This window comes from Dipodomys spectabilis, unplaced genomic scaffold (genome assembly GCF_019054845.1).
Source record: "Dipodomys spectabilis isolate Male_0828 unplaced genomic scaffold, ASM1905484v1 ptg000176l, whole genome shotgun sequence".
NCBI lineage: Eukaryota > Metazoa > Chordata > Mammalia > Rodentia > Heteromyidae > Dipodomys > Dipodomys spectabilis.
In genome coordinates this window covers 3,822,994-3,848,899 of record NW_024870853.1, presented here as the reverse complement: position 1 = coordinate 3,848,899, position 25,906 = coordinate 3,822,994, and the positions used below count along the sequence as shown (strand labels likewise).

At 46.0% G+C, this 25,906-nt stretch overlaps 1 protein-coding gene across 1 annotated transcript; it reads left to right on the top strand.

Moving 5' to 3' along the window:
• The first annotated feature begins 359 nt into the window (after positions 1-359).
• Positions 360-24,084, top strand: Nalf2 (NALCN channel auxiliary factor 2). Its single transcript, XM_042694831.1, has 3 exons — positions 360-1,217; positions 23,115-23,286; positions 23,699-24,084. The coding sequence occupies exons 1-3, from the start codon at positions 360-362 to the stop codon at positions 24,082-24,084; spliced, it is 1,416 nt and encodes a 471-aa protein (XP_042550765.1).
• The last annotated feature ends 1,822 nt before the right edge of the window (positions 24,085-25,906 follow it).

Below are 25,906 nucleotides of genomic sequence, written 5' to 3'. Positions count from 1 at the left end.
GCAGCGACACTATGAGGAGTGCGGCGCCGCCGCCGCAGCCGCCACCGCCCCAGTGCCCCGCACCGCCTCCCGCCGGGACTCTGGGCAGCGCCTAGCGGGGGCCGAGCGGCGGCGCCCCGGGCTTAGCGAGAGAGCGCGGGAGGGGCGCGGGGACGGCACGAGAGCGCTCCGCTACTCCGGCCTCAGCGGAGGGGTGGGGAGCGCCCGGGGCCGGCCGGCCTGTGTCACCATGCGGCCCCCGAGGTAGTGCCTGGACGGCGCCGAGAAGCGCCGAGCGGTGCGCAGCCCGCTCGCTTCAGACGAGACGGCCGTCCGGCCTCGCGCCTGCCTCCTCCCTCCAGCCCGGACTCCCCTGAAATATGTTCTGGGGCGCTTGGATGTGGCCCGAGAAAGACGCCGCCGCGCTGACTATCTGCTGCTGCTGCTGCTGCTGGGCTCCCAGGCCGAGCGACAAACCTTGCGCCGACTCTGAGCGGGCGCAGCGATGGCGACTGTCCCTGGCGTCCCTGCTCTTCTTCACCGTGCTGCTCGCTGACCATCTGTGGCTGTGCGCGGGGGCCCGGCCCCGGGCCAGAGAGCTGAGCAGCACCATGCGGCCGCCCTGGGGGGCCGGCCGGGAGCGGCCACCGGTGCCTCCTCGAGCGCTGCAGCCACCGCCGTCGTCGCTGGGTGAGCCCAGAGCACCCCCGGGCTCCTGCAGCCCCCGATACAGCAACCTGACCAAAGCCGCCCCCGCCGCCGGCCCCGGGCCGGTCTGCGGCGGCATCCCCGAGCCAACGGGGCTGGATGCAGCTTGCACCAAATTGGAATCTTTGCAGAGACTTTTCGAACCGACTACCCCAGCCCCCCCTCTTCGGCCCCCTGACTCCCCTTCCCGTGCCCCGGCCGAGTTCCCCTCCGCCAAGAAAAACTTGCTCAAAGGCCACTTTCGGAACTTCACTCTCTCCTTTTGCGACACCTACTCGGTCTGGGACTTGCTGCTGGGCATGGACCGCCCCGACAGCCTGGACTGCAGTCTGGATACCCTGCTGGGGGACCTGCTGGCTGTAGTGGCCAGCCCAGGCTCCGGGACCTGGGAGGCATGTAGCAACTGTATCGAGGCTTACCAGAGACTGGACCGACATGCTCAGGAAAAATATGACGAGTTCGACCTCGTGCTGCATAAATATTTACAGGCAGAAGAGTACTCCATCCGGTCCTGCACAAAAGGCTGTAAGGTAGGAACAGGCGACCGCGGCCAGGAAGACTGGGCTCGGGCAAGGGATCAGGGAGCAAAACGGTTCCCTTCCCTACTCACCATTTCCAGTGCAGCACTGTAAGTGCCGCCCGGAGCCCCTCCCGAGGGACGAGGCCAAGGGATTCGGAATAGGTAATCAATCAGCTGGCCAACTTCTATTGATTCAGGTGTGGGCTTTTTAGAGCTGGGCCTCCCTGGAGCCCCACCCCTGCAGGAGGAAGGAGGGGGAGGGGTCCTGGGTCCTAGGCTGGCCAGCCCCAGAGACTTAACTCCCCCCTCCCCCAATCCTCAGCCAGGTTGCCTACCTACTGAGCCAGGGTTGAACTTCCTGGGAATGGCCAGTGCAGGGGAAGGCCAAAAGTGGCACAAAAACATTTTGGCAACCGAACCCATGCCCTTTGGCTCCTGTCACTCCTGGTGGCAGGGCACACCATACTGTTGACCTTATATGACTTGAGGTAGCTGACCACAGCCTAGGCAGGTAGAGCCCAGAGGTGCCTACCTTCTCCTTAGGACAGAACCTGCAGGCTCCTGTCCTTTAACAAAGGAATGAATGGGACACAGAACACTCCAGCTGTAAAAGGGCCACTAAAGGTTGGTGCAATACAAAATTCCCCCTGCCTTCCATCCCAGCATCCCAGGTTGGTGTTGGATGAGGGAGGGGGAGTGGGGAGAGATACCTTTTCCTACTGCTAGCCACAAGCATCCAGAGGAAGCAAGAGGCGAAGCAGCTGCAGAACATGCCTGCCCAGGGAAGAGCTGAGTGCTGAGAAACTTCTTCACCCCCAGTAAGGTTGTTCTGAATAGTATGTGTGTGGGGGCTGTAAATATCTGGGTTCTGATGCTATTTCCCTCTTCTCCTCACCTGGCCAGGTAGTCTGTTTTGGGAAGGAAACAGAAAAAGCAAGGTCAAAGGGTCAAGTGACAAGGAGACTAGGTGGGATGGTGGCCTCATACATTCTCGAGCTGGGGCCAAGAGCTGGAGGGGGAGATCGTTGCCTCCTAGCCTACCTCATCTCCCTCCAAGGCTTTGGGGAGGAACAGAAATTGTCTTCTTCCAGCTACCATGACCCTTACAGACTTCTGCAAGGTTCCAGATCTCTTGGTGGGTTCCATCTGGATTTGGGGCAGAGGATTGTGGAGGAAAGGGGTAGCTCCTTGATCCTGACTTCACTTTCTCCTCCCTTTTCCTGTTCTCGTAAGCTAGCAGTCTCCCTCCCGCCTCCCTCAGCCTCAGCTGACTCACTGCCTCACTCACACTACCAAATGAGATATTCCACTTCTTAAAGGTGTATAGACAGACACATACACACAGAGCCAGAACACTACCACCACTACCCCAGGCAAAGTCACATAGAGATCCAGAAAGGTCATTATAGCCTCCAACAGTGCCACAGATGCAGACTCTCTGTCTCTGTCTCTGTCTCTCTCACTCTCACACACACACGTTTCCCCATAGTGTCAGTGTCAGGGAGGCAGAAGTGCTGTAACATGAAGAAGGACACATTTTGTCATACAGAGACATACTCTCAATGTCCAACACAGACCCATTCACTCAGTGAGAGCAGAAGGACTTAGTCCTCTAGGAGATGGAATAAAGGATTTCAGGTTCTTGTTCTTTTCTCTCCAAACACGTAGCCCCAACTGTGTACCACTCTCTCCCCTCCCAATCATCAGGATGAATGAGAGCCACATCATAACTTTCCCATGGGATTTTCTTTATGTTATAGTTGGTTCCAAGTCCCATCTGATCCCATACTCAATAGTAACTTCTCACACTGATTATTTTTACCAAGCAGTTTGATGTAGGAGAAGACAACTTATCTCTGATTCAGGAGGCCTCTATGACTTGTTAGCTGTGTGACCTTGGACAAGTCACTTTCCATCCCTAAGCTTTCATTTCCTCATTTGTTAAACTAGAATCACAATCCTTGTTCTACCACGTTCTGAGTCTTTTGTGATAATTAAGTGGAAAGAGGTAACTAATAGTATTTTGTAATAAGAATTTAACATCTAACATTAATGTAATGTGTAGGGATTTCAACCCCTTTCACATATGTTATGAAGTTAACTACCCAGGAAGGTTAGTGATACTAGCTAGCATCATTACTTCATTTGCAGATGAGGAAACTGAGGTGCAGAAGGACTAGGCATTTTGCCATGAGGTCACTCCACCAATGTGCAGAAGTTCCAGGATTCCAACTTGTATATTTCAGTGCTAAGTGCATGACCTCCTGTCAAGTTCCCTAAAGCCCTCCCTCTTCTCTGTTGTCTCCTTGTCTCTCTCCTGTGAGCAAGTAAACTCCTGCCTGCTGTGCAGACAGAAGGGCAGTGCCAGCTATTCAGCACTCTTCCTGTCTTTCTTACCTCTTCCAAAGCTCTCTTCCTCAACTGAGGCCTGGAACCACAGGGCGCTCAAATCCAGCTGTATTATGAATACTAAGTGGATGGGAGAGACAGTCCTGCTTTTTTCTGCAGCTCCCTTTTCCCACAGTTCCTCATCCAACCTCCCTCACAGACTTCTTTGCCCATCCCTGAGCCTGCTCCCAAGCTCTGAGCCTGTCTGTCCAGCCCCTACCCTAAATGGAATTGCTGGCAGAAGATGCCCCAGCCTCACATTCATCTTGAGTGGAGAGCTTACAGACCAAGGCCAGGATGAAGAGGCTTCCTCTCATCTGAAAATCGAGCCTGGAACCTAGTTTTGAGCCACGTGACCCAGGGCCCAGGGCCCAGAGCCTTTGTTTACAGCACCTCAGTCAAATCCTTTCTAGGTGGCCCCAGAAACCTTGTTCCCTCCCTCTGAGATATCTGCCCCTGTTTTGGGCCCCACAGGGCCCCGCAAATCATACCTGTCTTCACTGCTGTCTGTGACACCTCCCAATTTAGTACCAGCTGCAACATTTCCTTAATGTGCGACTGACTTCCTCTCGCTCAGCAGGGCGATGTTAGCTCAGGCAGTCTGATGCCCATCCCCATCCTGGTCTCTCCCAGCTCCTAGAACCATGCCTGACCTCTGCATTATTTCCTCATGCACTCCAAAGTTCTAACTATCCCTTAGCTGTGCCTAGGAGTACTGGACAATCACCTAATTCTTCCAGCTCTCCATCTTCCCAATCCTGCCATGCCCCTGTCTCTTATTTCCTCCCCCCACCTCTGCCTCTTTCCTACTCTCAATTCAGAACACTCAGACTGGGAGGAGTGGTAAAAGTGGGAGTCAACTCATAGCCTCTTCTGTCATAGCTCTTCATCCAAGAGGGGCTAGTATTGATAATGGTTAGTGCGAGGGAAGATGTAACAGTTCTGCTCAATTCTGAACTGATCCACACCCATCTACCAGACTGTTTGATTCTGGGACTCAAACAGGCCAGGTCACATAGGAGCCTCGAACCCAAGTTCTTCTAGAGAAAGTGAGAGCAGTTTGACTTGGACAAGAAGAGATTCAGGAGGATACAATCTGGTCTCAGATCCTACACTTCAGTAGAGTTGTTCTGGTACAAATGAAGAAGCATGTCCTAATTGTACTCAGACAGACTTCATAGTTAGAAAGGCTTGCCTTCCATTCTAGCTTCCTCATTTCTTACTGGTGTGCCCTCAAGCTAAGTACTTCAATTCTCTGGGCCTTGCTTTTCTCATTTGTAAAATGGAGATAATTAATCAAAACAGTCCTACGTGATCAATATTAATGAGAAGTCTGTATAGGATCTAGGTCTGGCACATTAGAGGCACATACTTCACAGTATTTTCCTTCACAAGGAACAGGCTGCCTTAGGAGGAGGTTCATTCCTGATCTCAGGAAAGGTCTGGCCTGATTCCTGGCTAGACATGCTATGGAAGTGATTCCCACCAGATTATGGGAGTAGGATTATGTGGCCATTGGACCAAGTAGCCTCTGAGATCTCTCTCAGTACAGAGTTTAGGCACATGAATAGAGCCAATTCCCTGAACAGTGGCATTGGATAGGGAGGTCTGACAAGGTGGTTGAGCCTCAACACCCACACACAGAGAGTGGGGGCTGCCAGAGCCAACACCTCGCCTTCTGCCCATACCCGCTGGGGCCCTGCTCTTCCTCCACTCCAGCTAGCAGCTGTTTCTGCCTCACTGCCTTCTCTCCTCCCACCTGCCACAGCTATCCTGCCAAGCAGGACTCTGGTCTAATGGTGGGAATGAGAGGTGTTGAGAGCAGAGAGTTCAGGGTAGTGGGCAAAGGGAAAGAGCCTCAGGTTGACCAGTGGTCCCTGTTGTCACTGAAAGCATTGCACTACAAGTGTACTTTCTGATCCAGAGCTCTTGAAGCTGAAGTGGTGCCCTGATTTCTGTTTAGGGGTGGAGGAAGATGGAGGCAGTCAATAAGCAGCCAGCCGCCTAGGAACCCTGGCAAATCCAGCCCTGTGAGAGAGGCCTCCAGATCCATAGGCACTCATCCTTTCATTACTGAGGATCATGAGCATGGGGCTCTGGGAAGGACCAGGAGCCAGGAATTATAGAGCAGACACAGAGAAGAGGCAATGCGCATGGCTAGTATAGAACATATGCTGGGGATGGCAAAGCAGTCTCATGCTGAAATACACTTCTCCAGATTCCCATTCTGAACTACTCCTACCACAACCTTCTCCCACAGTGCTCCTCCCCCATTTTAGCTCATACCCAACACTCCCATCCATATACCAATGACCCACAACCTGCCTAATTTCCTATTTGTCACCCTTTCCAAACAATACTCACGCCTTATTTTCTTTATCCACTGCACTCATAGTCTTTTGCTCCTCCTCTATCCTCGCACCATGCTCCCCTCTAAGTGTATGTCCCTCCCATGCCACTACTCCATCTTCTACTCCCATTCCTCCTACCCTTTCTCCCAAATTCCACACCATCTTCTGGCTTCCCTACCTCACCTCCTTAGCACACCTCCTGCACTCACACCTCCAAGCCCCTACAGTCCTCACATCCCTCACTTTCTACTCTCACTTCACTTCTCCTTTACTCATCCCCATCTCTCTTCTTACCCCTCTCATCTCATCCTCTCTTTTCCTGCCCTTCTCCTTCCTCCTCCTCTAACCTTCTCCCTCTCTGTTCTTGTCTCTTTTCCTCCCTTCTTCCTTTTCACTCAGGCACATAGATACTCATACACACAGAGACACAGACACAGACACACAGACACACACACTTATCCCCCAGTCCTCATGGTTACTTCCCATCCTTCCCGCAGGCTGGTGCCTGACTACTATAGTCACCATAGCAACGGGAACTTCCAGAAGGATATACTGGTATCTCCTGAAGATGGGGATGGGGGGACTTAAAGGGAAGAAGGAAGCCTTGCTTCCTCCAACCCAGTATCCTGGTCTGACTAGAAGAGTCTGCTGGACATGGAGGAGGTGGAGTAAGGAAAAGGCAGATAAAGGGTGGGGCTGTAATCAAAAGAGGGCCAATGATCTCTGAACACATCACAAACAAGAGAGGGTGCTTCTAAGCCATGAGGGGTATATTCAAGTGCCCTCTGCAGACATCTACCTCAGGAAAAGGTACACCCACTATTGTAGGGTGGGGTGAGGTGGGGATGCAGACTGACACTTCAGACTCATGAGTGGGAGTTTGCCCTAGAAAAACTTCCTCCCTCAGGGCAGTTCTTTTGTGTTTCCCATCCTCCGAGGCTATTTACTTGTGGTGTGCTTGTACATACTGGGCATCAAACAACATCCAGCCCTCCTCTCAGTCACACGTGGACTCCAGTTGCTGAAATCTAGAGTTAGCTTCAGCTTCTGAGGATAAGTCTGAGCTCAGAAACACTATTCTTCTATGTTGACCTGGTAGATTTGGGAAATGGGTATATCTGGTTTCTTATGGTTACAAGGTGCATAGACCACAATCTGGGCAGGTGGCAAGGGATGCTGGGATAGCCTTTTGTTTCTAGGCATAAGAGAGGGCTCAGAGTAGCCTGAAGTCCTGAGACTTTGAGGTGAGTAGGTGCTTAGAGGGGAGAGCAAGGGTACCAGGTAAACTGTCCTTGTGGAGTGACAGGGATTGCCAGGACCAATTTTCCTGCTTGAATGGATTCTGGACAGAGAAACTGGAGCCTGAACTATAAGTCTTTGGGCCAGAAGATGAAGCCAACTGGCTTCAAAGAAAGAAAGGTTAAGAAAAGGGAAGAGAAAAAGAATATATAGTTGGATGCCCGTGGCTCATGCCTGTAATCCTAGTTACCCAAGAGGCTGAGATCTGGGTGTCATAGTTCAAAGCCAGTTAGGGCAGGAAAGTTCATGAGATTCTTATCTCCAATTAACCACCAAAAAGCCAGAAGTGGAGCTATGGCTCAAGTGGTAGAATGCTAGCCTTGAGTGAATAAGCTATGGGATAAGGCCTAGGCCCTGAGTACAAGCCCTCAGTACACACACACACACACACACACACACACACACACACACACACACACACACACACACACACTCGAAGAATATACATATATGTGTATATATATGTAATTTAATCTTGACAATTATCTTAGCAGACAAGTACTATCATTATCCTCATTTTACAAATGAGACAACTGAAGCTCAGTGAGAGGAAATGACCTACCCTAGGCTACGTAACTAAAAGGAAGGATAGCAAGGATACAAACCCAGGTCTTTCTGTACTTTCCCTGATGCATGGATTTGTAAAGTAGATATTAATAATCCCCTCCAGCTGTCAGATGCAATTCCCAGGTGGCTAGATTGAGAAGCTGGACTGACTGGAGGGCGGTTCAGCAAAGCTTATTGGCAGCTTGACGTGGCTTAGATCCAGAGTGAGGATCTACCAGCATCCTTTTTGTTATGGATCTCAGACTTTTTTTCCTTGAGACCCTGTGATAATTACTGATATCTTGGGAAAGTGATGGAAATATAGTCATGAGTATGGGAGATATTTGTTCTGTCCTTGTACTATAGGCGCTGCAAGAAAGAAGGGAGGAGCCTCTTGGCTCCTCTTGCCAGGAGAGACAGTGTTTCTGTTATATTCTCAACTCCAATCTGAAAAGATCAACTAGGGAAATAAGGGATAAGATGCCCTAGGCAGATCTAATGCAAGCCTGACCCCTATCCTGTCCTCAGCATGTGCTGGTGGAGCTGGAAGGCAAAACAAAAGCACTGAGACCTTATCACCTCAGCCTGCTGAGGCCTGTCCTGGGATTTGAATGCCCAATTCCCATACCATGTTTTTAAGTTTAGACTGCTAAGCTTCTCCTGAGGTTCAAAATAAGGGCCAACCCATCAAGTTCTGCCTGGAGAAGGATATTTGGTAGTAGGAGTTTTACCGTTTCCTGTCCTACTTGGTTTGAAGCAGATAGAATGCTACCTGACTGATTTGTGAAAGGTGAGCACATCTGTTTAGTGTTGAATTCAACTAAATCTTCCAATCATGTTAATATTTCAGAATTATTATAGACTTTGAATTTTTCAAGTATCTTTTTTTCCTAATTACAAAAAATGATCTTTGAGAAATTTTGGAAGACATAAAACATGACAGGAAAAGAGGTCTATGAGATACAAGGTTTGTTTTATTGTGTTAAATTATATGCAACATCTATTTAGACATTTTCACTGTTCAGTGGCACGGAGTTCATTTCCAGGGTTGTAAGAAATCATCACTATCCACTTCTAAAACATGTTTTATCCTTTCAAATAGGAATTCTGTGCTCATTAAACAATAACTCTCCAATCCTCCCTTTATTCCATCCCTGGTAATCACTAATCTACTCTCCAACTCTGAATTTGGTTATTCTAGGTAGTGCATAAAAATGGAGTCATATATTATCTATCATTTTTTTCTGACTGGCTTATTTCATGTACCATGATTTCAAGGTTTATTAATGTTGTTGCATCTGTCAGGACTTCATTCTTTTTTTGTAGTTGAATAATATTCCACATTTTGTTTGTTCATTTCTTGTTGGACATTAGGGTTATTTCTACCTTTTGGCTATTGTGAATAATGTTGTCATAAATGAAAATATCTAAGTCCCTGCTTTGAATGCTTTTTTGGTATACTCAGGAGTGGACCCACTGGATCATATAATTCTATGCTTTAATTTTTTGTTTTTTGAGACAAGGGCTTATTGGGTAGCCCAAACTGGCCCTGAACTCATGGTCCTCTTGCTTTGGCCTCCCAAGTGCTAGGCTTACAGGTGTGTGACACAATGCTCAGTTTATGATTAACTTTTTGAGGAACTGCAGTCCTGTTTTCCATAGTGATTGCACCAATTTAAATTATATTACACTTTACATTCTATACCATTTTACATATATATCAGCAATGTAAAAGTGTTCCAATCTTCATGTGTTTAGCAATACTTGTTATTTTCTGGGTTCATTTTACCATAGCCATCCTGGTGTGGCTACATGTTGTTACGTAGTTGAGACAGTTTTGCATCTGGCTTATACATTAAGTAACTTTCCATATAATTAGATATTCGCAAACATCATTCTTGATGAGTATACAATATTGTGTCACATATTACATAATTTATTTAACTGGTCCCCTTACTGTTAGATATTTACATTAATTCTGACTTTTTGGACTGGTTTTGGTTTTGAGACAGGGTCTCACTAGGTAGCCCAAGCTGGCCTGGAACTCACTATGGACCCTAGGCTGACTTCCAACTCATGATTCTCCTGCTTCATCCTCCCAAAGGCTTGTGCCCAGCTTACCTCCAAGTTTTTTTATTATTATGAATAATGATATAAGACATATCTTTGTTCATAAATTTGTATCAGATCTATGAAGTTTTTAGTACTACATGCTATCTTGATCATTTTTTTCTTATTTTTCTATGCTGAGTTTTTCAAATCACAAAATAATGCATGTTCATTGTATCAAATCTGACAATATAGAGGCTATAAAGAAAATATTAATAATCCTCCTATTCATTCACTCCTAGTCTCACTGCCATGAGGTCACTGATGTTAACAATTTTATGTGCATTCTTCCACCCCTCTCTCTAGGCTTACATAAACATCTACACACAAAATGACTTTGTCTTCCTTTGTTTTGCATACAAATAGCATAAACATTAATTCTGCAGAATGAAGTTTTAAAACTAGAGTTACAGATTCAGAGTATTAACCTTTTTAATGCTCTTGACATACATTTATAAATTTCTTTCAAATTACTAGATTATTCTAGTTTATGCCCTTGCCAAAAATGTGAGACTAATTTACTTGGGAAACGATATCGCTTTGGTTTTTCATTTGCATTCCTTTGGTCAGACATTTGTTTTTCTTGTTTATAGACTATTTGTATTGCCTGTTTGTGAAATTGTCTGTTTCTTTTTCGTAGTGATTTCTATGTATTCTTTTCTATGTATGAAAATTGACCTTTTCCAGATCACATTTGTTATTTGTGTTTTAGAGCTGAAAGGAGAGAATGAAAAGAAAGGAATCTATCCCAGGCATTTCATACCCTTTTCTTATTTAATTCTTACATCTGCCCTGTGAAATGCATACACATTTTTCTCATTATCCGATAGAGTAGATAGACTCATAGAGGTCAAATGACTATCTCAAGGTCATCCAGCTAATAAGAGTTGGAGCTTAGATTTGAATGGAGGTCAAATCCAGGGATTTGAATGCTAGAATGATAGTGGTCGTACCCAATATATACTGGTGGAGTTACACTATAGGTAAAGCTTTGTGCTATTGGCTTACACACATCACTTACAAAAACGGAAGGGTAGTTTCTCCTATTACCTTTATTTGGCAGATATGGAAAGTATGGTTCAAAGAAGGAAACTGTCTGAGGTATTACTAATGAGAGCTCAATTGGGGATTTTGACTGCAAGGCTGTCTGAGTTTAAAAATGTGTGACTCTGTTTTCCTACTATCTATATTGTCTACCTGTTAGATTATTTGGACTTCCCAGAGAACCATGTAGACATCCAGGTACAGAGAACAAAGAAAGGTTTATTGCTGGGAAAGGGGCAGCAAGACCCCTTCTCACAAGGGAGAAGTGAAAAGAAGCACTGGCTATTGTCTGAAGTGATCTATATTACCTAGGAGGTTTAGGAGGGGCTACAAGGGGCTAGGAGGCAGAGACCTTGCTGTGGACATGTGGGCCAGGACTTCATCATGGCAGACTAGGATTTACGGCTGCTGTCCAAATAGTAGATAAGGGGTCCTGCAGCTGCCCAGACCTGAAGGTCACTCTAAGGGGCTCTTGATGCTTTATAAGGTGGTTGCTGTCCCAGAGAGTGTCATCCCAATGTAAGGGGGGTTGGCAGCTGATTATTTACTGGTTGATTATTTACTGCCTTTACTACTTGGGCCTAGCATTTGCCTAAGAAGGGAGCATGCTAAGCTGTGGAGAGGGGAAGGAGCATACTAAGCTATGGGAAGGGAGCGCTTTGGGCTAACACTACCTATAGACAATCTCATTGGATCAAGACTGAGGTACAGAGAAGGAAAGTAATTGGCTCCTCAGAGATTTAGTAACTGAGTCCTTGTCTTCTTGTTGATGACATGTCCAAGTTCACACAGCCAGTTAGTGGAAGAGGCAGAATCAAAATCCTGTTCTATCTGTCCATATGGCTGGAGCAAAGGATTCTTGAAGACCATTTATGGAGTAAGCTGTGGAGAAGGGACAATTTTGTGAGATGTGTAGCTGCTCTGAGATGTTTCCAAAGGAAAAGTCTGTGACATTGGGAGTCTTTCAGGGTAAGGTTATTCTAGAAACACGCAAATAGTAGTATTTGTGACAGGAGAACTCATCTTAGCTAAGTCTTAAGTGTCTTACGACACTTCAATTGAGACATCATCTCTTCCTATACCAATTGTGGATTGTCATAGATTTCACATAAATTATAGCCTCAAACTCTGGGTAGGAAGCTAATGGGTGTGGGAGAAGCAAAGCGCTCTCTCTCTCTCTCTCTTTCTCTCTCTCTCTCTGTATGTGTTTAGAAGGAATAGAAGAAGGAGTGCTTTGATAAGAGAAAGGAAATGATTGTTTGTAGTTCTGAGTATGCAAGTGTCCCTCGCTACCCCTCCCCACACAAATTTTCTGAATAGACTAAGAAAATCACCCTCTCTAACCAAGTCTAGAGTTCTCTTTACAACTTGGCTTGAACTTCTACCAAAAACAAATTTTTTTGAATGATAGCCTTCCATAGTGGTGCCAGGTTGAAGGAACTATTCCAAGGGCAGTATGGGATGTAAGAATTTGAACACTAGCCGGGCGCTGGTGGCTCACGCCTGTAATCCTAGCTACTCAGGAGGCTGAGATCTGAGGATCTCGGTTCAAAGCCAGCCCGGGCAGGAGAGACCGTGAGACTCCTATCTCCAATAAACAACCAGAAAACCAGAAGTGGCGCTGTAGCTCAAGTGGTAGAGCGCTTGCCTTGAGCTGAAGAGCTGAGGGACAGCGCCCAGGCCCAGAGTTCAAGCCCCACAACCGACAAAAAAAAAAAAAAAAAGAATTTGAACACTGAAGTATAGGTAAACTTGAACTCAAAATCTACTTTGAAATCTGCCTTTGCTGTAGTTATTGAGGACTTGAATGTATTCCTTAAACTGTCTTGGTACCCCCACTTTCTTCACATTCAAAGCTAAGAAATAGGGTCATTATGAGGCTTACATGACAAATCATGCCAATCTTAAGGAGTACAGTGCCTGTGAGATGAGAAGTGCTCCCGTAATAACCGCGATATTATTACTGGCTGTGCGCCTTGGGCAAGTTATTTAAACTCTTTGGTCTTCCCTGTCCTTATCTGTAAAGATCTGCCTGTACCTCAGGGGGTGATTGTGGGGATTAAATGAATTAATAAATGTCAGGATCAAGTGCTTAAAACAGAGTCTGGCATATAGTAAGCACTTAATAAATGGTAGCTATTATTCTCATCATAATTAGGTGTGTTTAATCCAACTGATTGCTTAACACCCTATTGAAATTCACAACACTGAGTTGGGCTGCTTAGGAGAAGGGAAAGATATCTTGGGAACAGAAGGCAAAGTGTCTGGGGAGAGGGGAATTGGGGAGGGAGAGGAGAATTGGAGGTTAGAAGGCAACTAGGGAGATTCGAGTGACAGTATTTGAGCTAACAATGCTTAGCTGGCTTAGGAAAGAAGAACAAGCACAGCTGTCAGTCACCTTTGATCAAGTCTCTTCTTTTTAGCCTCTCATCTACCTAGTAAGGCATGGTATTGGGGAAAGGAAGAGAAGCAGGGGCAAGGAGCTGGTTTTATGGTGAACTTGCTGAAATCGGAAGATGGCTTTCTGGGCAAACAGGTGTGCCTGGCAGGTGAGGAGTATATGCAACTCTAAAGAAGCTAAAGTTGCCACTGTCTCACTAACACTGTGCCATTGTACAGAGAAGCCCCAGAAGCTTCCCTCTTTTCATTTTAGTTCATTTCTCTGTCTCTGGGACGTCTCATTAGCCCTGTTACCCTGCTAAGCTCATGTAGCCCAAGTTCATAGTTCACACACTTGTGCTAGTGTAGATGTTTCAGGGTAGGACCATGTGGGCTGAATCTGGCCAAGTTAGGTCAACTGTTGGAGATTTTGAGTTGTTTCTATTTTATCAAGTAATATATGTTCCTAATTTTCAAAATAATTTGAAATTCTGTATTCTGATACGTACCTCCACACTTTAAATGTTCTGCCAGTATTGTAATTTCTTTTTTTCTGTCTTAAAAATCTTTATGTGTTTGTGTATGTGCATATGTCCAGCCATTTTGTTTTAGTTATGTTTTGACTAGAGTCTAGAGTTTATGTCCAGTCTGACTTGGACCTTGATCCTTCTACATATGCTTCCCTTGTAGCTGGGATGGCAGGTACTCCTTCAATGTCCAGCCTATCTGATTATCTGATTAGAAGAGGATTTGGCTATTATTACCTGCAGCATCATATGGTGCTTCATACATGCAGAATTGGCATATCACAATTTCTGGTTTCAACAGTCTAATTTATTTACATTATTAGGTTTATAAATATTATTTATAGCTGAGTCATGCAGACTACTGTGATTACATTTGTTTCCTAGGTCAACTTGTTTTCTTAAAGTTAATAATTGCTTCTCTTGCTGGATGCCAGTGGCTCATGCCTGGAATCTTAGCTACTCAGGTGGCTGAGATCTGAGGATCACAGTTCCAAGCCTGCCTAGGCAGAAAAGTCCATGAGACTCTTATCTCCAATTAACTACCAAAAATGGGAAATGGAACTGTGGTGCAAGTGGTATAGCACTACTGTTAAGCAAAAATTAAGCTAACGGACAGTGCTCTGACCCTGAGTTCAAGCCCCAGTACTGGCACACATGCGCACGTGCACACACACACATACACTAATAATAATAATAACAGCCTTTCTTTTTTGCTATTTGCTTGGTTTTCTATGCCTTTTCTCCATCATTTATAAAAGTTCATGAAAACACATCTATAACACATTTTTCTCATTTTTTTCCCTTGAGCTCTTTAGTCTGAGATAATTGCTGGAAGCTTAGTTTTAATGTGCTTGTCAAGCACCTTCATGTGTGTATATCTTCTATTTGTATGTCAGCTCCCTTCCTTTGTAACCCTAAGAAAATGCACATATAAGCAGTATGTGGAGTAAAATCCCTGTCCTCTAAGAGCCTACAGTCTTATGGATATGTGATTATGCAGAGGTCTTGCCAGAAGAAGGCTTGGACTCTGTCCTGGGACTTGGAATTAGGCCATTTCTTTGGTCTCACACTCTAGGCAGGCCTCCCTCTCCTTATCTTTAATGAGTTATTACACAGTCCCCTGGAGAACAAATGGGATCTCAGTCTGCATTAACAGAAACTGTTTTTTAGGACATGAGGGTTGGTACTTCAATTATACTCTGTATTGATAAACCCTATCTAAGGATTGTTTTCATAGGACATACATTCAAAATAACAACAAGAAAATGGGAATTTTTATGAATGTTAATAACCATATAAAAGTGAATACTAGAAACTACATGAAACTGTCAAAAAGCTGAGGATGTTTGGCTTCAAGGAAATGGAGTCTATACATAGCTATCTCCATTTTTCTTCTCTAACATTACCTTTTCAATTTATTGCAGTATGGGTTCTACCCCTGCTGCTCCATTGAAACTATTCTGACCATAATGATAGTGACTCAAACCAATGTTTTCTTATCTATGTAAATCCTTATCTGCTGACTACTCCCCATTTGAAATTCTTTCCCCTCTTAATTACAGAATGCCTTTCTCTTCTATTTCTCATCCAATCTGGGGTGGGGGGGGGGAGTTGGTTGTTGTTTTGCTTGTGGTACAAAGGCTCCCAATACAGGGCATCATGCATGCTAGGCAAATACTTTACCACTGATACACCCTCAGCTCTTCTCCAGTCTCTTAAACTACTCTTCCAACTTAATCTGATTTCCTCTAGTGTTGATCCTTATTTCTCTCTACTCTTTATTCCCTTGGCTTCCAGTGTTGCTGTTATCAGTCAGGGTAAGCTAGGTTATACTATAGTAGCAAAGAACCACCAAACACCAGAGGACTGACAAAACAAATAGTTATTGCTTGTTCATGATACATGTCTAAAATTAGGTCAGCAGGAAGCACCTCTTTATGACAGTCAACAAAACACCTAGCATAGTAAAAAATAAGTCCATCTCAACTTTGCTGCCATAGTCAGAAACAGAGGAAAGAGAATGTGGGAAATCATATACTGTCCCATAAATCTTCTTCCCAGAAGTGATCAGTGCATCACTTCAAGTCACATTTAATTGGCTTGTGTAAGTCATATGGCTACTCTTAACTTCAGACAGGAAAAGTAGAATCCTACTATGTTCCTAACCCCTTAACTCCTGATAACTCCCAAACTTTTATCTAGAGCCTCCTTTTAGCAAGCCTCCTCTTGATATTTCCATGTAGCTGACGTGTGTGTGCGCGTGCGTGTATGCATGTGTGCACTTTAATGTCAATCTTACCGAAACCTGAACTCATCTTCACTCTCAAATCTACCATTTCTTCTATTCTGGTTTCCTTATAAAAATGAAATTACTATTCATCCAGTCAACCAAGCTAGAAATCTGGTACTTTTCCTAAGACCCTCTCAACTCCCTCATTTTCCACATTTGTAAGTAATCATTTTAGTTCCATCTCCTTAACATCTATGATCATATCTGCATTTTTCTTCCAATTTATTTCCTCTGCTGCTACTGCCTCAAGTGAAGCCCTTTTCATCTCTCACTCACATGGTTACAGTAGTTTCCTAACTGATCTCCGTGCCTCCAGTTTCAATGTCTATATTTTATCCTCCATACTTCCATTCAGATAGAAATCTAAAAAGTCATTTACAAATGTAAGCCATTAAAATAAAATTTGTCAAGGAGCTGGTGGTTCATGCTTGTAATACTAGCTACTCAGGAGGCTAAGCTCTGAAGATCACGGTTTGAAGCCAGCCTGGGCAGAGGGGAAATTCTATCAGACTCTTATCTCTAATTAGCCACCAAAAAAAGACCGGAAGTGGCGCTATGGCTCAAGTAGTAGAGTGCTAGCCTTGAGCACAAAGACTCAGGGATAGCACCAGTTCCTGAATTTAAGATCCCCCCCCCCTCTGTCTCTCACAAACACACACACACACACACAATCACTTATGTTTTGAGGCATTGTTTTGCTTTGTGTGTTCCAAGCTGGCTTCAAATTTGCAATCCTCCCGCCTCAGCCTACCAAGTAGTGAGATTACAGGCTTGTGCTACCACACTTAGCATAGACTATTGTTAATTATACATTTCTTAAAAGTTTATTAACATTCTCTGTTACCTTCCAGAAGAAGTGATTTCCTCCTCAGCATCACAGCATATTGATATGGTCATGGCCTTCTTGTGTAACCCCATGTTCCACTATGCCCCACTTTTGCACCCTGTAATTATACTGAATTATCTACAGTGTCTGAATCCAGAACTCTTTCATGCCTCCTTGACTTTACACGTGTTTATTCCTTTTTCTTGAAATGTACATTATTCTCTCCCTAACCCACCTACTGAATGTTTCCTTTTTTTTCAAGTTCTAACTCGACTCTCTCATATGTAGGTATTTTCCTGTCCTTCAGTCTTCAGCCTTCAAAACACAGTCTTATAACTCCTCTCATTATGATACCACTGTACCAGGCAATTTATAGCAATTTATAATGATTATTTTTCACATGGTTGTCTCCTCACTCCTTGAAGACAGGAATTTTATCTGACTCATCCCTATTATAACTCCCAGCACAATGCCAGGCACTCAGAAGATGTTCCGGGTATGTTCATTGCATGGAAAAATGAATGAGGAGACTAGATTCATAAATGCCTTCAGTGCTGACCTGGGGCAGGAAAGAAGGTAACTGTTCTGAATGACCTCTGATAAGAAGTATGAGGTAGTAAGAACCATGAGTGAAGCCACAAGAAGCATTAACTCAGCTTAAAAGAAGCAAGAATGTCTTTAACTGCTAGGGTTGTCTAAAGATATGGGCTTCCCTAGGAGACAATGAGCTTTCTGTAACAAGGTTTACAGTCAGGAGTTAGGTAGCACTTTTCAGTGATGTTGGAGTGGAAATTGCTACAGCAGTGGACTGATGGCTCTCATTCCTAGTCCTTTCCATTCTGAAGCAGTTAGGAACTTGTCTCCTCTGCTCACCTAATTGATATGGGTCATTAAGGCCCTTTTGGAAGCATACCTGCATTACTGCCCTAATACTACTTTTCAATCCCTAGCCAACCTGAGCCTAGCTAGCCTTCAGGCTGTTGCCCTAGAAGTCTTGACAGCACAAAGGCCCTCTGGAACTGGGCTGGTGTTACGTTCTCACCCATCTCCCTACTCATCTCTCCCATCTTTCTCCTCCAGACTAGGCCACTTTGATTCAGGACTGCTCTTTCTAAGAAACAGTACTGCTATTGCTTATTTTTATAGCCACTTAAATAAAGCCCTACCATCTTCATGGATTTGCCCTATAATGCTTCTAATCCTATTCTGATTCTGCCAAAGCCAATGGAACAATTGCTGTGCCCAGAATTATATCCATGACCTTCTTCCTCTGGTTGGAGAGAATGATACTGACCTTACTTTGAAAGCCCAGAGTCATGAATAGGGGTACTTGTTTTTTTTCAGAACTTGCCAACTGTGTCCTTCACATCATTCTAGGCATGTTGGTCAATGCAGCATAAGGTGACATCGGGTTATCTTTCAAAGTGCCTCTTCTGTCAGCCCCTGGTAAGAAACAAGCTTGCGAGGGATTAACGTGGCCAAGACAACCCCTCTCTCTGGGCCTGAGTTTCTCCAGGGGTAAAATTGGGGGTGAAGTGGTTACTAAAGTAGACAATGGATTTCATCCTAGGCCCAGCCCCCATGTCTGCTATGCTTCCACAAGCATTACTGCTATAGCTCCTGGCCAAGGGTCCCAGGAGTACATTAAGAAGACAAGCAGCCATGAAGAGAAGGCCTATAGGGAGGATTTGGATGGGGAAACAGCCCAAGGGAGGGAAGCAAGGTAGAATTCAAGAAGGAAACTATATACTTCTTGTAGCTCTCCTCTCTGGAGGATTTACCAGCTCCAATACCAAGAAACTTAGAATGGCCTCCTCTTTCTAAATTCTCTGACCCAGAGTACCAGCTTTGGGATGTGAGTGTGCATTCATGCAACACTCAGTGAAGTCTGGCATTTCTGTGTGTTAGATTGTAGAAAGCATACCCTGGCTAAGGCTGCAAGCCTAGAAGCGGGGCTAGGCTGGCCAGGTCTTCCCACTTCTCCCTAAACTGGTGACAGCAGAGCCTAAGATGGGTGGGGGGTCCCCTTGATCTTGCCTGTTTCAGGAGTGGCTCTGACACCCAGCTAGGAGGGAGAGTGGGACAGCCTTCCCAGCTTCCTTTTTGGGTTAATTGGTGTTTCCTCTAGTTACTCCCTACTTCCTTCCCCTCCCAGTTCCCATAGCAACTGGGCTGTAGCTGCCAGAACTTGATTGAGCCCAGCGGTGGCCTGACTAAGGTGGGGAAAGGCGGGCAGTGCTAGGTCAGGGCCTCCTATCCCACCCATGCCTCCCCCTACTTCTTTAAGGGCTTAGGATGGTCCAGTTCAGAGAAATAAGGCATGATAGAGAAACCTTACTGCCAGGCTTCTGAGAAGCCCAGAGCAGGCCTGGTTCTCCACAGCTCCTGTCCCCTCCCCCAGGCCTCTGTGTCCTGCCCTAGTTTAGACTTTAGTTGCTGGTAGGGTGGTTCATTAGGAAGATCCCTAGAGTCAGAGTGGCAAAACCAGGTTTTAGGTTCTTCCCTCTGCCACTATTTTATATACCTGTAGAGGAATGAGGCCTTCCCCCTTTCTGGATCTGTTTTGCCAGCTATAAATGGTTCTTCACCCTGACTGCATACTAAAATTGCCTGAGGTGTTTTGTGAACCTGTAGATGTGGGCCCCCACCTGCAAGGACTCTGACTTTGTTGGTCCAGGGGTGAAATAAGCTTGGCATTTTAAAAGCTCTCTGAGTGATTCTAACATGCACACAGAGCTGAGAAAGTGAGAATAAAAGATCTTCACAGGTCTCCCAACTGACTGTTATCTAGTTCTAAGACATTTCCTCCTATTCCTTGTAATATGCCCTACAACCCTCCTAAGCCTGGCCCTTCTGGCCCACTCCCTGTCCTCTCAGATGAGTGCCCAGGACCCTGTGACTATCCCAGCCAGCCAGTTCCCTGGTTCAGGTCTTATACTGATGAAACAGGGCAAGCTCAGGTTAAGACCATCTTGAGAGTTTGGAGATGTGGCTTAAGTGGTAGAGCCCCTACCTAGCAAGCTTGAAGCTTTGAGTTAAAACTCCAGTACAGCCAAAATTAAAAAAAAAGACTATCTAGAGAACAGAGACATTGAATCTAAGGTGGGGTTATTGCCCTGGATGGGAGTAGCACTGAGAGCCAGACCTTTTACTTGAAAAGGACCTCAGGCCACCTTCAAGCATTTGGACCAGCAATGGCTCAGGTGGCCTATTGTGGGGCCAAGAAACTGGATTACCTCTGAGATCCATGTCATTATTCTTCCTCCATTCTCCTCATTAGCTCCTTGCCTGTTCCTGCCTCACCACCCACAGGCCTGGTGTCCTCCCCAGGCAATCTGCTCACCCACTTGTTGCCATGGTGACTCTGGCTGGGGGTGTGGAGACTGGGGGGTCATCTAATTAAGGAGAAAGGCCCGCACTCCCACTGTCAGGCCACCCCTCTCCCCTCCCCTGCCTTCTCTCTCTCCCTTCTTCCCTCCCTCTGGGAGCAGATAAGGGAGTGCCCAGCCACTATAGCTTGTTACTGGGCTAATTGCAGTTGCCTGTGAAGAGGCCAGGAATGCCACTAGGGCCTCTTTATCTAGGAGCAAGAATATTAACCTGAAAGAGCCCAGAGCCATTCTCCAGTGTTCCTGTGAGCCCCCACTCCACTCATGGACATGGAGTGGAGGGTCGATCCTCCACAATTTGGGTTAAGAGCGAGGTAGACTCCAGGCCCAGGCTGGAAGAGATGCACAAACAAATGTAGACAGAGACTCAATTAATTTTTTGGCACTTGGGAGCTTAGAAGACAGAGGGCAGTCTTTGAAGTATTAGGGCCATTTACTTTTAGAAGACTTTACTCTCTTTCCTGCCTTATTTCTATTTTTCCAACCCTTCTGAACTCTTCTCCCTCTTTCTATATACTTCCATCTTTTTCAGCTATCCTGATTCCTTCTCATCCACCCTTGATCTGTCTTCCTCCCTTTCTTACTCTTGCCTTAGCAATCCAACTTCACCTTACCCCTTCTTATGCCCTCACCTGCTCTTATCTCCCTACTTTTTACCTTTCTCTCATCTTCAACTCCCCTCTTATTTTTTTCACTCATAGTTCACCCCCTTACCGCCCTTACAACCCCCTCTTATTCTCCAGTCTTCTACCGGACAACCCTGCTTTTTCACTACCAACATAATTGCCAGCATTCATTAGCCCTCTACTCCCTATGCTTTAGTACCTTCTTACACATTTCTCTTTTATTCCCTTATCCCACCCACTTTCACTTCCTCTTGTCCTATAAGCTCCTTTTACTGCTTCCTTTACCCCTAGCTCTCTCTTGGACTGCCTCTGACCTTCACCCATTCTTTTTCACCCTTCCTCTATTGTGTTCTCATTCTTTTTCAGGTATATTATATCCTAATAATATCTTCTTTAAGAATTTATATAAGTAGAATTGGAGACAAGTGTGTAAGTGATAAAAAGGTATTCAGTGGAGAATTGTTTAACCACAGCAACAACTTAAATATATCCATGGACAGGCAAGTGGTAGCTTCTCATCCCATTCATACAAAACCATTCTCTGTTCTCTTGGTATACCATGTAATCATTCTTCTCAATGTCTTTGCACAAGCTGTAACCTCACTATGGAATGCCCCTTTGTCTCATCTCTACCTTATATGTAAAATCCTCCTTTGAGTTCAGGCTCAACTATTAGTACTTCCCTGGACTCTTTCCCAGCTTTTCTATTTGCTTCCAGCCAATGATACACAGTTTGACATCTATAGTACAGGTCATATGCCAGCTATTCAAGTTAGATGTGATCTACTTATGTGATGTGAGTTTCCATGGGGAAGAGACGGTTCTCATCTACTCATCCTCTTCATTCAGGTCACAGATACTGTATGAAGACATAATGACTAATAGACAATGGCAAATAGATAAACCCATGTCTGCCCAAATGCAGCTCACCTTTCAGTGGAATCAACAGAGACAAAACAAAAGTGGAGACAAATTAATACTTGTTTTTTGTAGTGAATAAGGATTAAAGAAAAAAGAATAGTGAGGATGGCATCCTCTGGTATAAGTGGTCAGGGAGACCCAGTCTGAGGAAGTGATATTTAAACTGACACCTGAAACATGAGAAGGATACTGTCATACAGGAAAACATGATAGTATCCTACACAAAGCCACTAAGAGTACATTTGGCAATGGTTGGAGGTATTTATTGTTGTTCACAATGGAGAAGAGAAAATGTTATTGGCATCTAGAGGACAGTGGTATTCTCAGTATCCCACAACACATAGGATAACCCCCACAACAAAGAATTGTCTGACTCAAAATGTCTATAGTATTGCTGCTGAGAAACCCGGGGCTTGATAGGACCTATGGTTTGGAGCAGGGGGGCTTCCTTACTAGGTCCCAGTATCTGGTAGCAATGGGCTAGATGAAGGGCACATAGTAGATCCATGAAAGTGAAACTGCAAAAGAAAGATTGCAAAAGCAATGGAATTGTATCCATGATGCCTGCACTTACATCAGGGCTGAAGCCAACAAGAGAGAGCATGGATTAAGTGGAGCTCAAAAGCACATGTGGTGCCTGGTATGGCAGATTCTGGTTTTTATTAAAATAACCCCTCAAATTTGTATTGCCCTTTAGAGTTTACAAAACAGTTTCTTATGTACCATATTATTTGATCCACATAATACCCTAATGAGCAAGATTAGTCTCTCCATTTCTTTCTTGAATTTAGAAACAGTACAATCAGCCAAGGAAATGTTTGCTAAACAGAATGCAACTGAAATTTGCCTTGTTATATATGGGTAACCTTAGATAAATCAAAACACCTCTTTGAACTGAACATAAGATGCTAGGGTAGGATGAAGTAGAGGCTGGTAAAGCTTTGACATAGGACTAATTTTGTGATTTTTTGCCAAGAAGCAAATTCTGTCTTGGATGACTGTATGTTGGGGAACTTGGGACTTCTGGCTATGAGATAAGAGATCTTAGGGGAAGATTAGGGATCATGATGCAAACCTTTCTTCCTCTTCACCTCCTTGGGTCCTAGGGTTAGTTGGCCAGGGCTTTCTTGAGAGACCAAAAATACTTTCTCCTCAGCTCTGAAGGTAGGAAGGGGCAGATATGTGGACTGATGCTCTTTCCTCTTCCCACAGGCTGTCTACAAGGCCTGGCTGTGCTCAGAATACTTCAGTGTGACCCAGCAGGAATGCCAGCGCTGGGTGCCCTGCAAGCAATACTGCCTGGAGGTGCAGACCCGGTGCCCCTTTATCCTCCCCGACAATGAGGAAATGGTATACGGAGGGCTCCCAGGTTTTATCTGTACAGGTAAAGGCTGGGCACTGGGGAAGAGGGAGGAGGTGTGAACTCAGAGCAGGAACCAGGTCAGGGGAGTGGGAGTGAGGAGGACAGAAAGGGAGATAGGTTAGAAGGAGATCAGTGGTTGGATAAGTAAGCAGCAAAATCCATAGGTTGGGATGGGGCCAAATGGAATAGGAAAAAAAGACCAGGATAGCCATCTCTGCAAAATATGCTCAGCCAGGAAGTCAGTTTCCCAGAGAAACTGACTAGGATACCTGGGAGAGAAGGGCTCAGAAAGGAAAGGTACTGAGTGCCAAGGAGAAAGAAGTTGCATTCAGTTACCTGAACAGTCCCAGCTTTGCAAATCTCCTCTCCAGGTAAGGCAGAACCATTGCCCCCACCCCCAGCACCCCACCCCACCTTCCTTATTCATTGGCAGGGTTGCTGGATACTTCACCAAAGCGGCCGGAAACCAAGTGCTGTGACGTGCAGTGGGTCTCTTGCGAATCGGAGAAGAAGAAGTTCAAGGAGTCTGAGACCCCCAAAACCCACCACCAGCAATTCCACCACTCCTATTTCCACCACTACCACCAACAGTACCACCACTACTATCCCCGCCATGATCCCCCAGGCCGAGTCAGCCACAAGCCCTCCCTGCTGCCAGTCTCTGGGGGCTCCCGTCTCAGCCCCAGCAGGATCCGGCTCTGTGTCCTTGTCCTCATGCTCCTCCATACCATGGTGTCCTTCTCCAGCAACCAGGGTGGTGGGGGACTGGGGTTGGAGACATTGCCTGCCCTAGAGGAGGGCCTGACACAAGAAGAGTGACAGGGGTAAGGGAGGACAGACCTCCACCACACACTGACATCAGCTCCAGCTCCCCCTCAGGTGGGGGGGAGGGAGCTCCTCCCATGGGAGGTGCAGGACCAGGTGGGAAGGTGGGGGAAACAGGGGGTCAAATTAGCCCCCAACCTACCCCCACCCCCAAAGCAGCTCCAACAGAATGGCCAGAGGGCCCCAGGGAGCTATAAATTCATCCCGGAGTAAAAGATAGGAGCAGCAGGTGCCCCCTCCCAAGCCCCACCTATGGGACTTAGCAAAAAAAAATAGGGGGAGTGGGGGCTGGAATTGCCCACCCCCGCTGAGAGCCCTGACCCCAGGGAAGGAGGCTGCTCACCCAATCTCAGCCCTGCAGGGAATGTTGGGGGGCATAGAGAGGAGAAACTCTTTTCCCCCTCAGCATTCCTTTTGTTGCCAAGATCCTTAATTCCCTCCTGCCCATATCCCTACAGGCAACGGCAGACAGTGCAATTGCCCTCCTGCCACTTCAGCGCCCCTTGGCCCATGTGGGGCTATCAGAAGTGAAGCGTCAGACTGGAAGATGAGGTGCGCACAGTTGCAGCTGTATTGGGGCTCTGGTTAAGCTGTGCCCTTAACCCTCTAGGCAATGAGGGGTAGTGCTGGGGTATGGAATGAATGGTGAAAGAGAATGAAGATAGGGGAAGAAGAGGACAGGCAAGATTCAAACTGGGGGCCTGAAGAAATGGCCAAATTGGCTCCAGCCACCTGGCCCAAATCAGAGAGTTGCATAAGGATCCCTCTGGGGAAAGAGCACAAGAGATGAGTTGCTTGGTGGAAAACAGAAGGCTGAGGGCCAACAGTTGGACTGCCGCTGTCTGGAGGGCCATATCTTACAGAAGGTGCACACACTCTCAAGGGCCACTCTTGCCCTGGAGATCTTGGCCTTGAGGCCAAGGACCTTTCATTTCCGATCTCCATGGGGAGGAGGGACTTGAGCCCAAGTGGGTCAGGCCTGGCCTGGGTCCTCATACTCCCTTACCTTGTCCTAGCCCAGGCCTCCATGAAGGAGAGCCTGGTGGTTTTGTCCCAGTGCTCTCCAGAGATGAGCCTCCCCCATCCCTACCTGTCCCTATCCCCAGCCTACCAAAGAGTATTTATCCCTTCCCATCCCTGGCCCCATGGGTTACTAACCCAACTGTAGAACAACCAGACTCCTAGTGGGTCCCTTTCCCCAGACATCCCTGTCCTTGTCCTTGCTGGAGAAAATTCACAAGCTGGCACAAGCTGATGAAAGACATTGTGGTGTTGTCCCTTCTTAGGCTCTTTAGTTAGGCTAGGGACTAGATGAGAGAAGAAGGCTATTAGCCTTGCACTGGTCTGCTGGGATTATATTATCTGAGATATCTAAAAGCCAAGAAAAGCTGATAAGAATAAGAGTCATAAGTGTGTGGGACAGGCCAGGGGCTTTCAATGCCAGAAGGGATAGAAGGACACATGGTGTCCTATGGTGGGGAAGGGTGGTCCTAGAGTTATGTTAGGGGATTGAGGCAGGGGAAGAAAGCTGAACTTGCTCAGCTCAGGGACAAATAGGAAGCCTACCTACGAGAGAAGAACTTCCTTGACTGGGTCCCAAGTTAGCTTAATGAGCCTGGGGAGTATTTCCCTGCCAGTTTCTCATATCTCAAAGCCTTTCCCCCGGCCCTGTGCCCTGTCCATACACTCCCATTTGGCCCACAGCACTTCGGGCCTGACCACATACCCCATCCCTAGAGTGCTCTTTTCAGCTGGGAAGGGGAAGAGGTGCTGGCTCCTTTCCAGATGTGCTTATGTATAAGTGAAAGATAGGCAC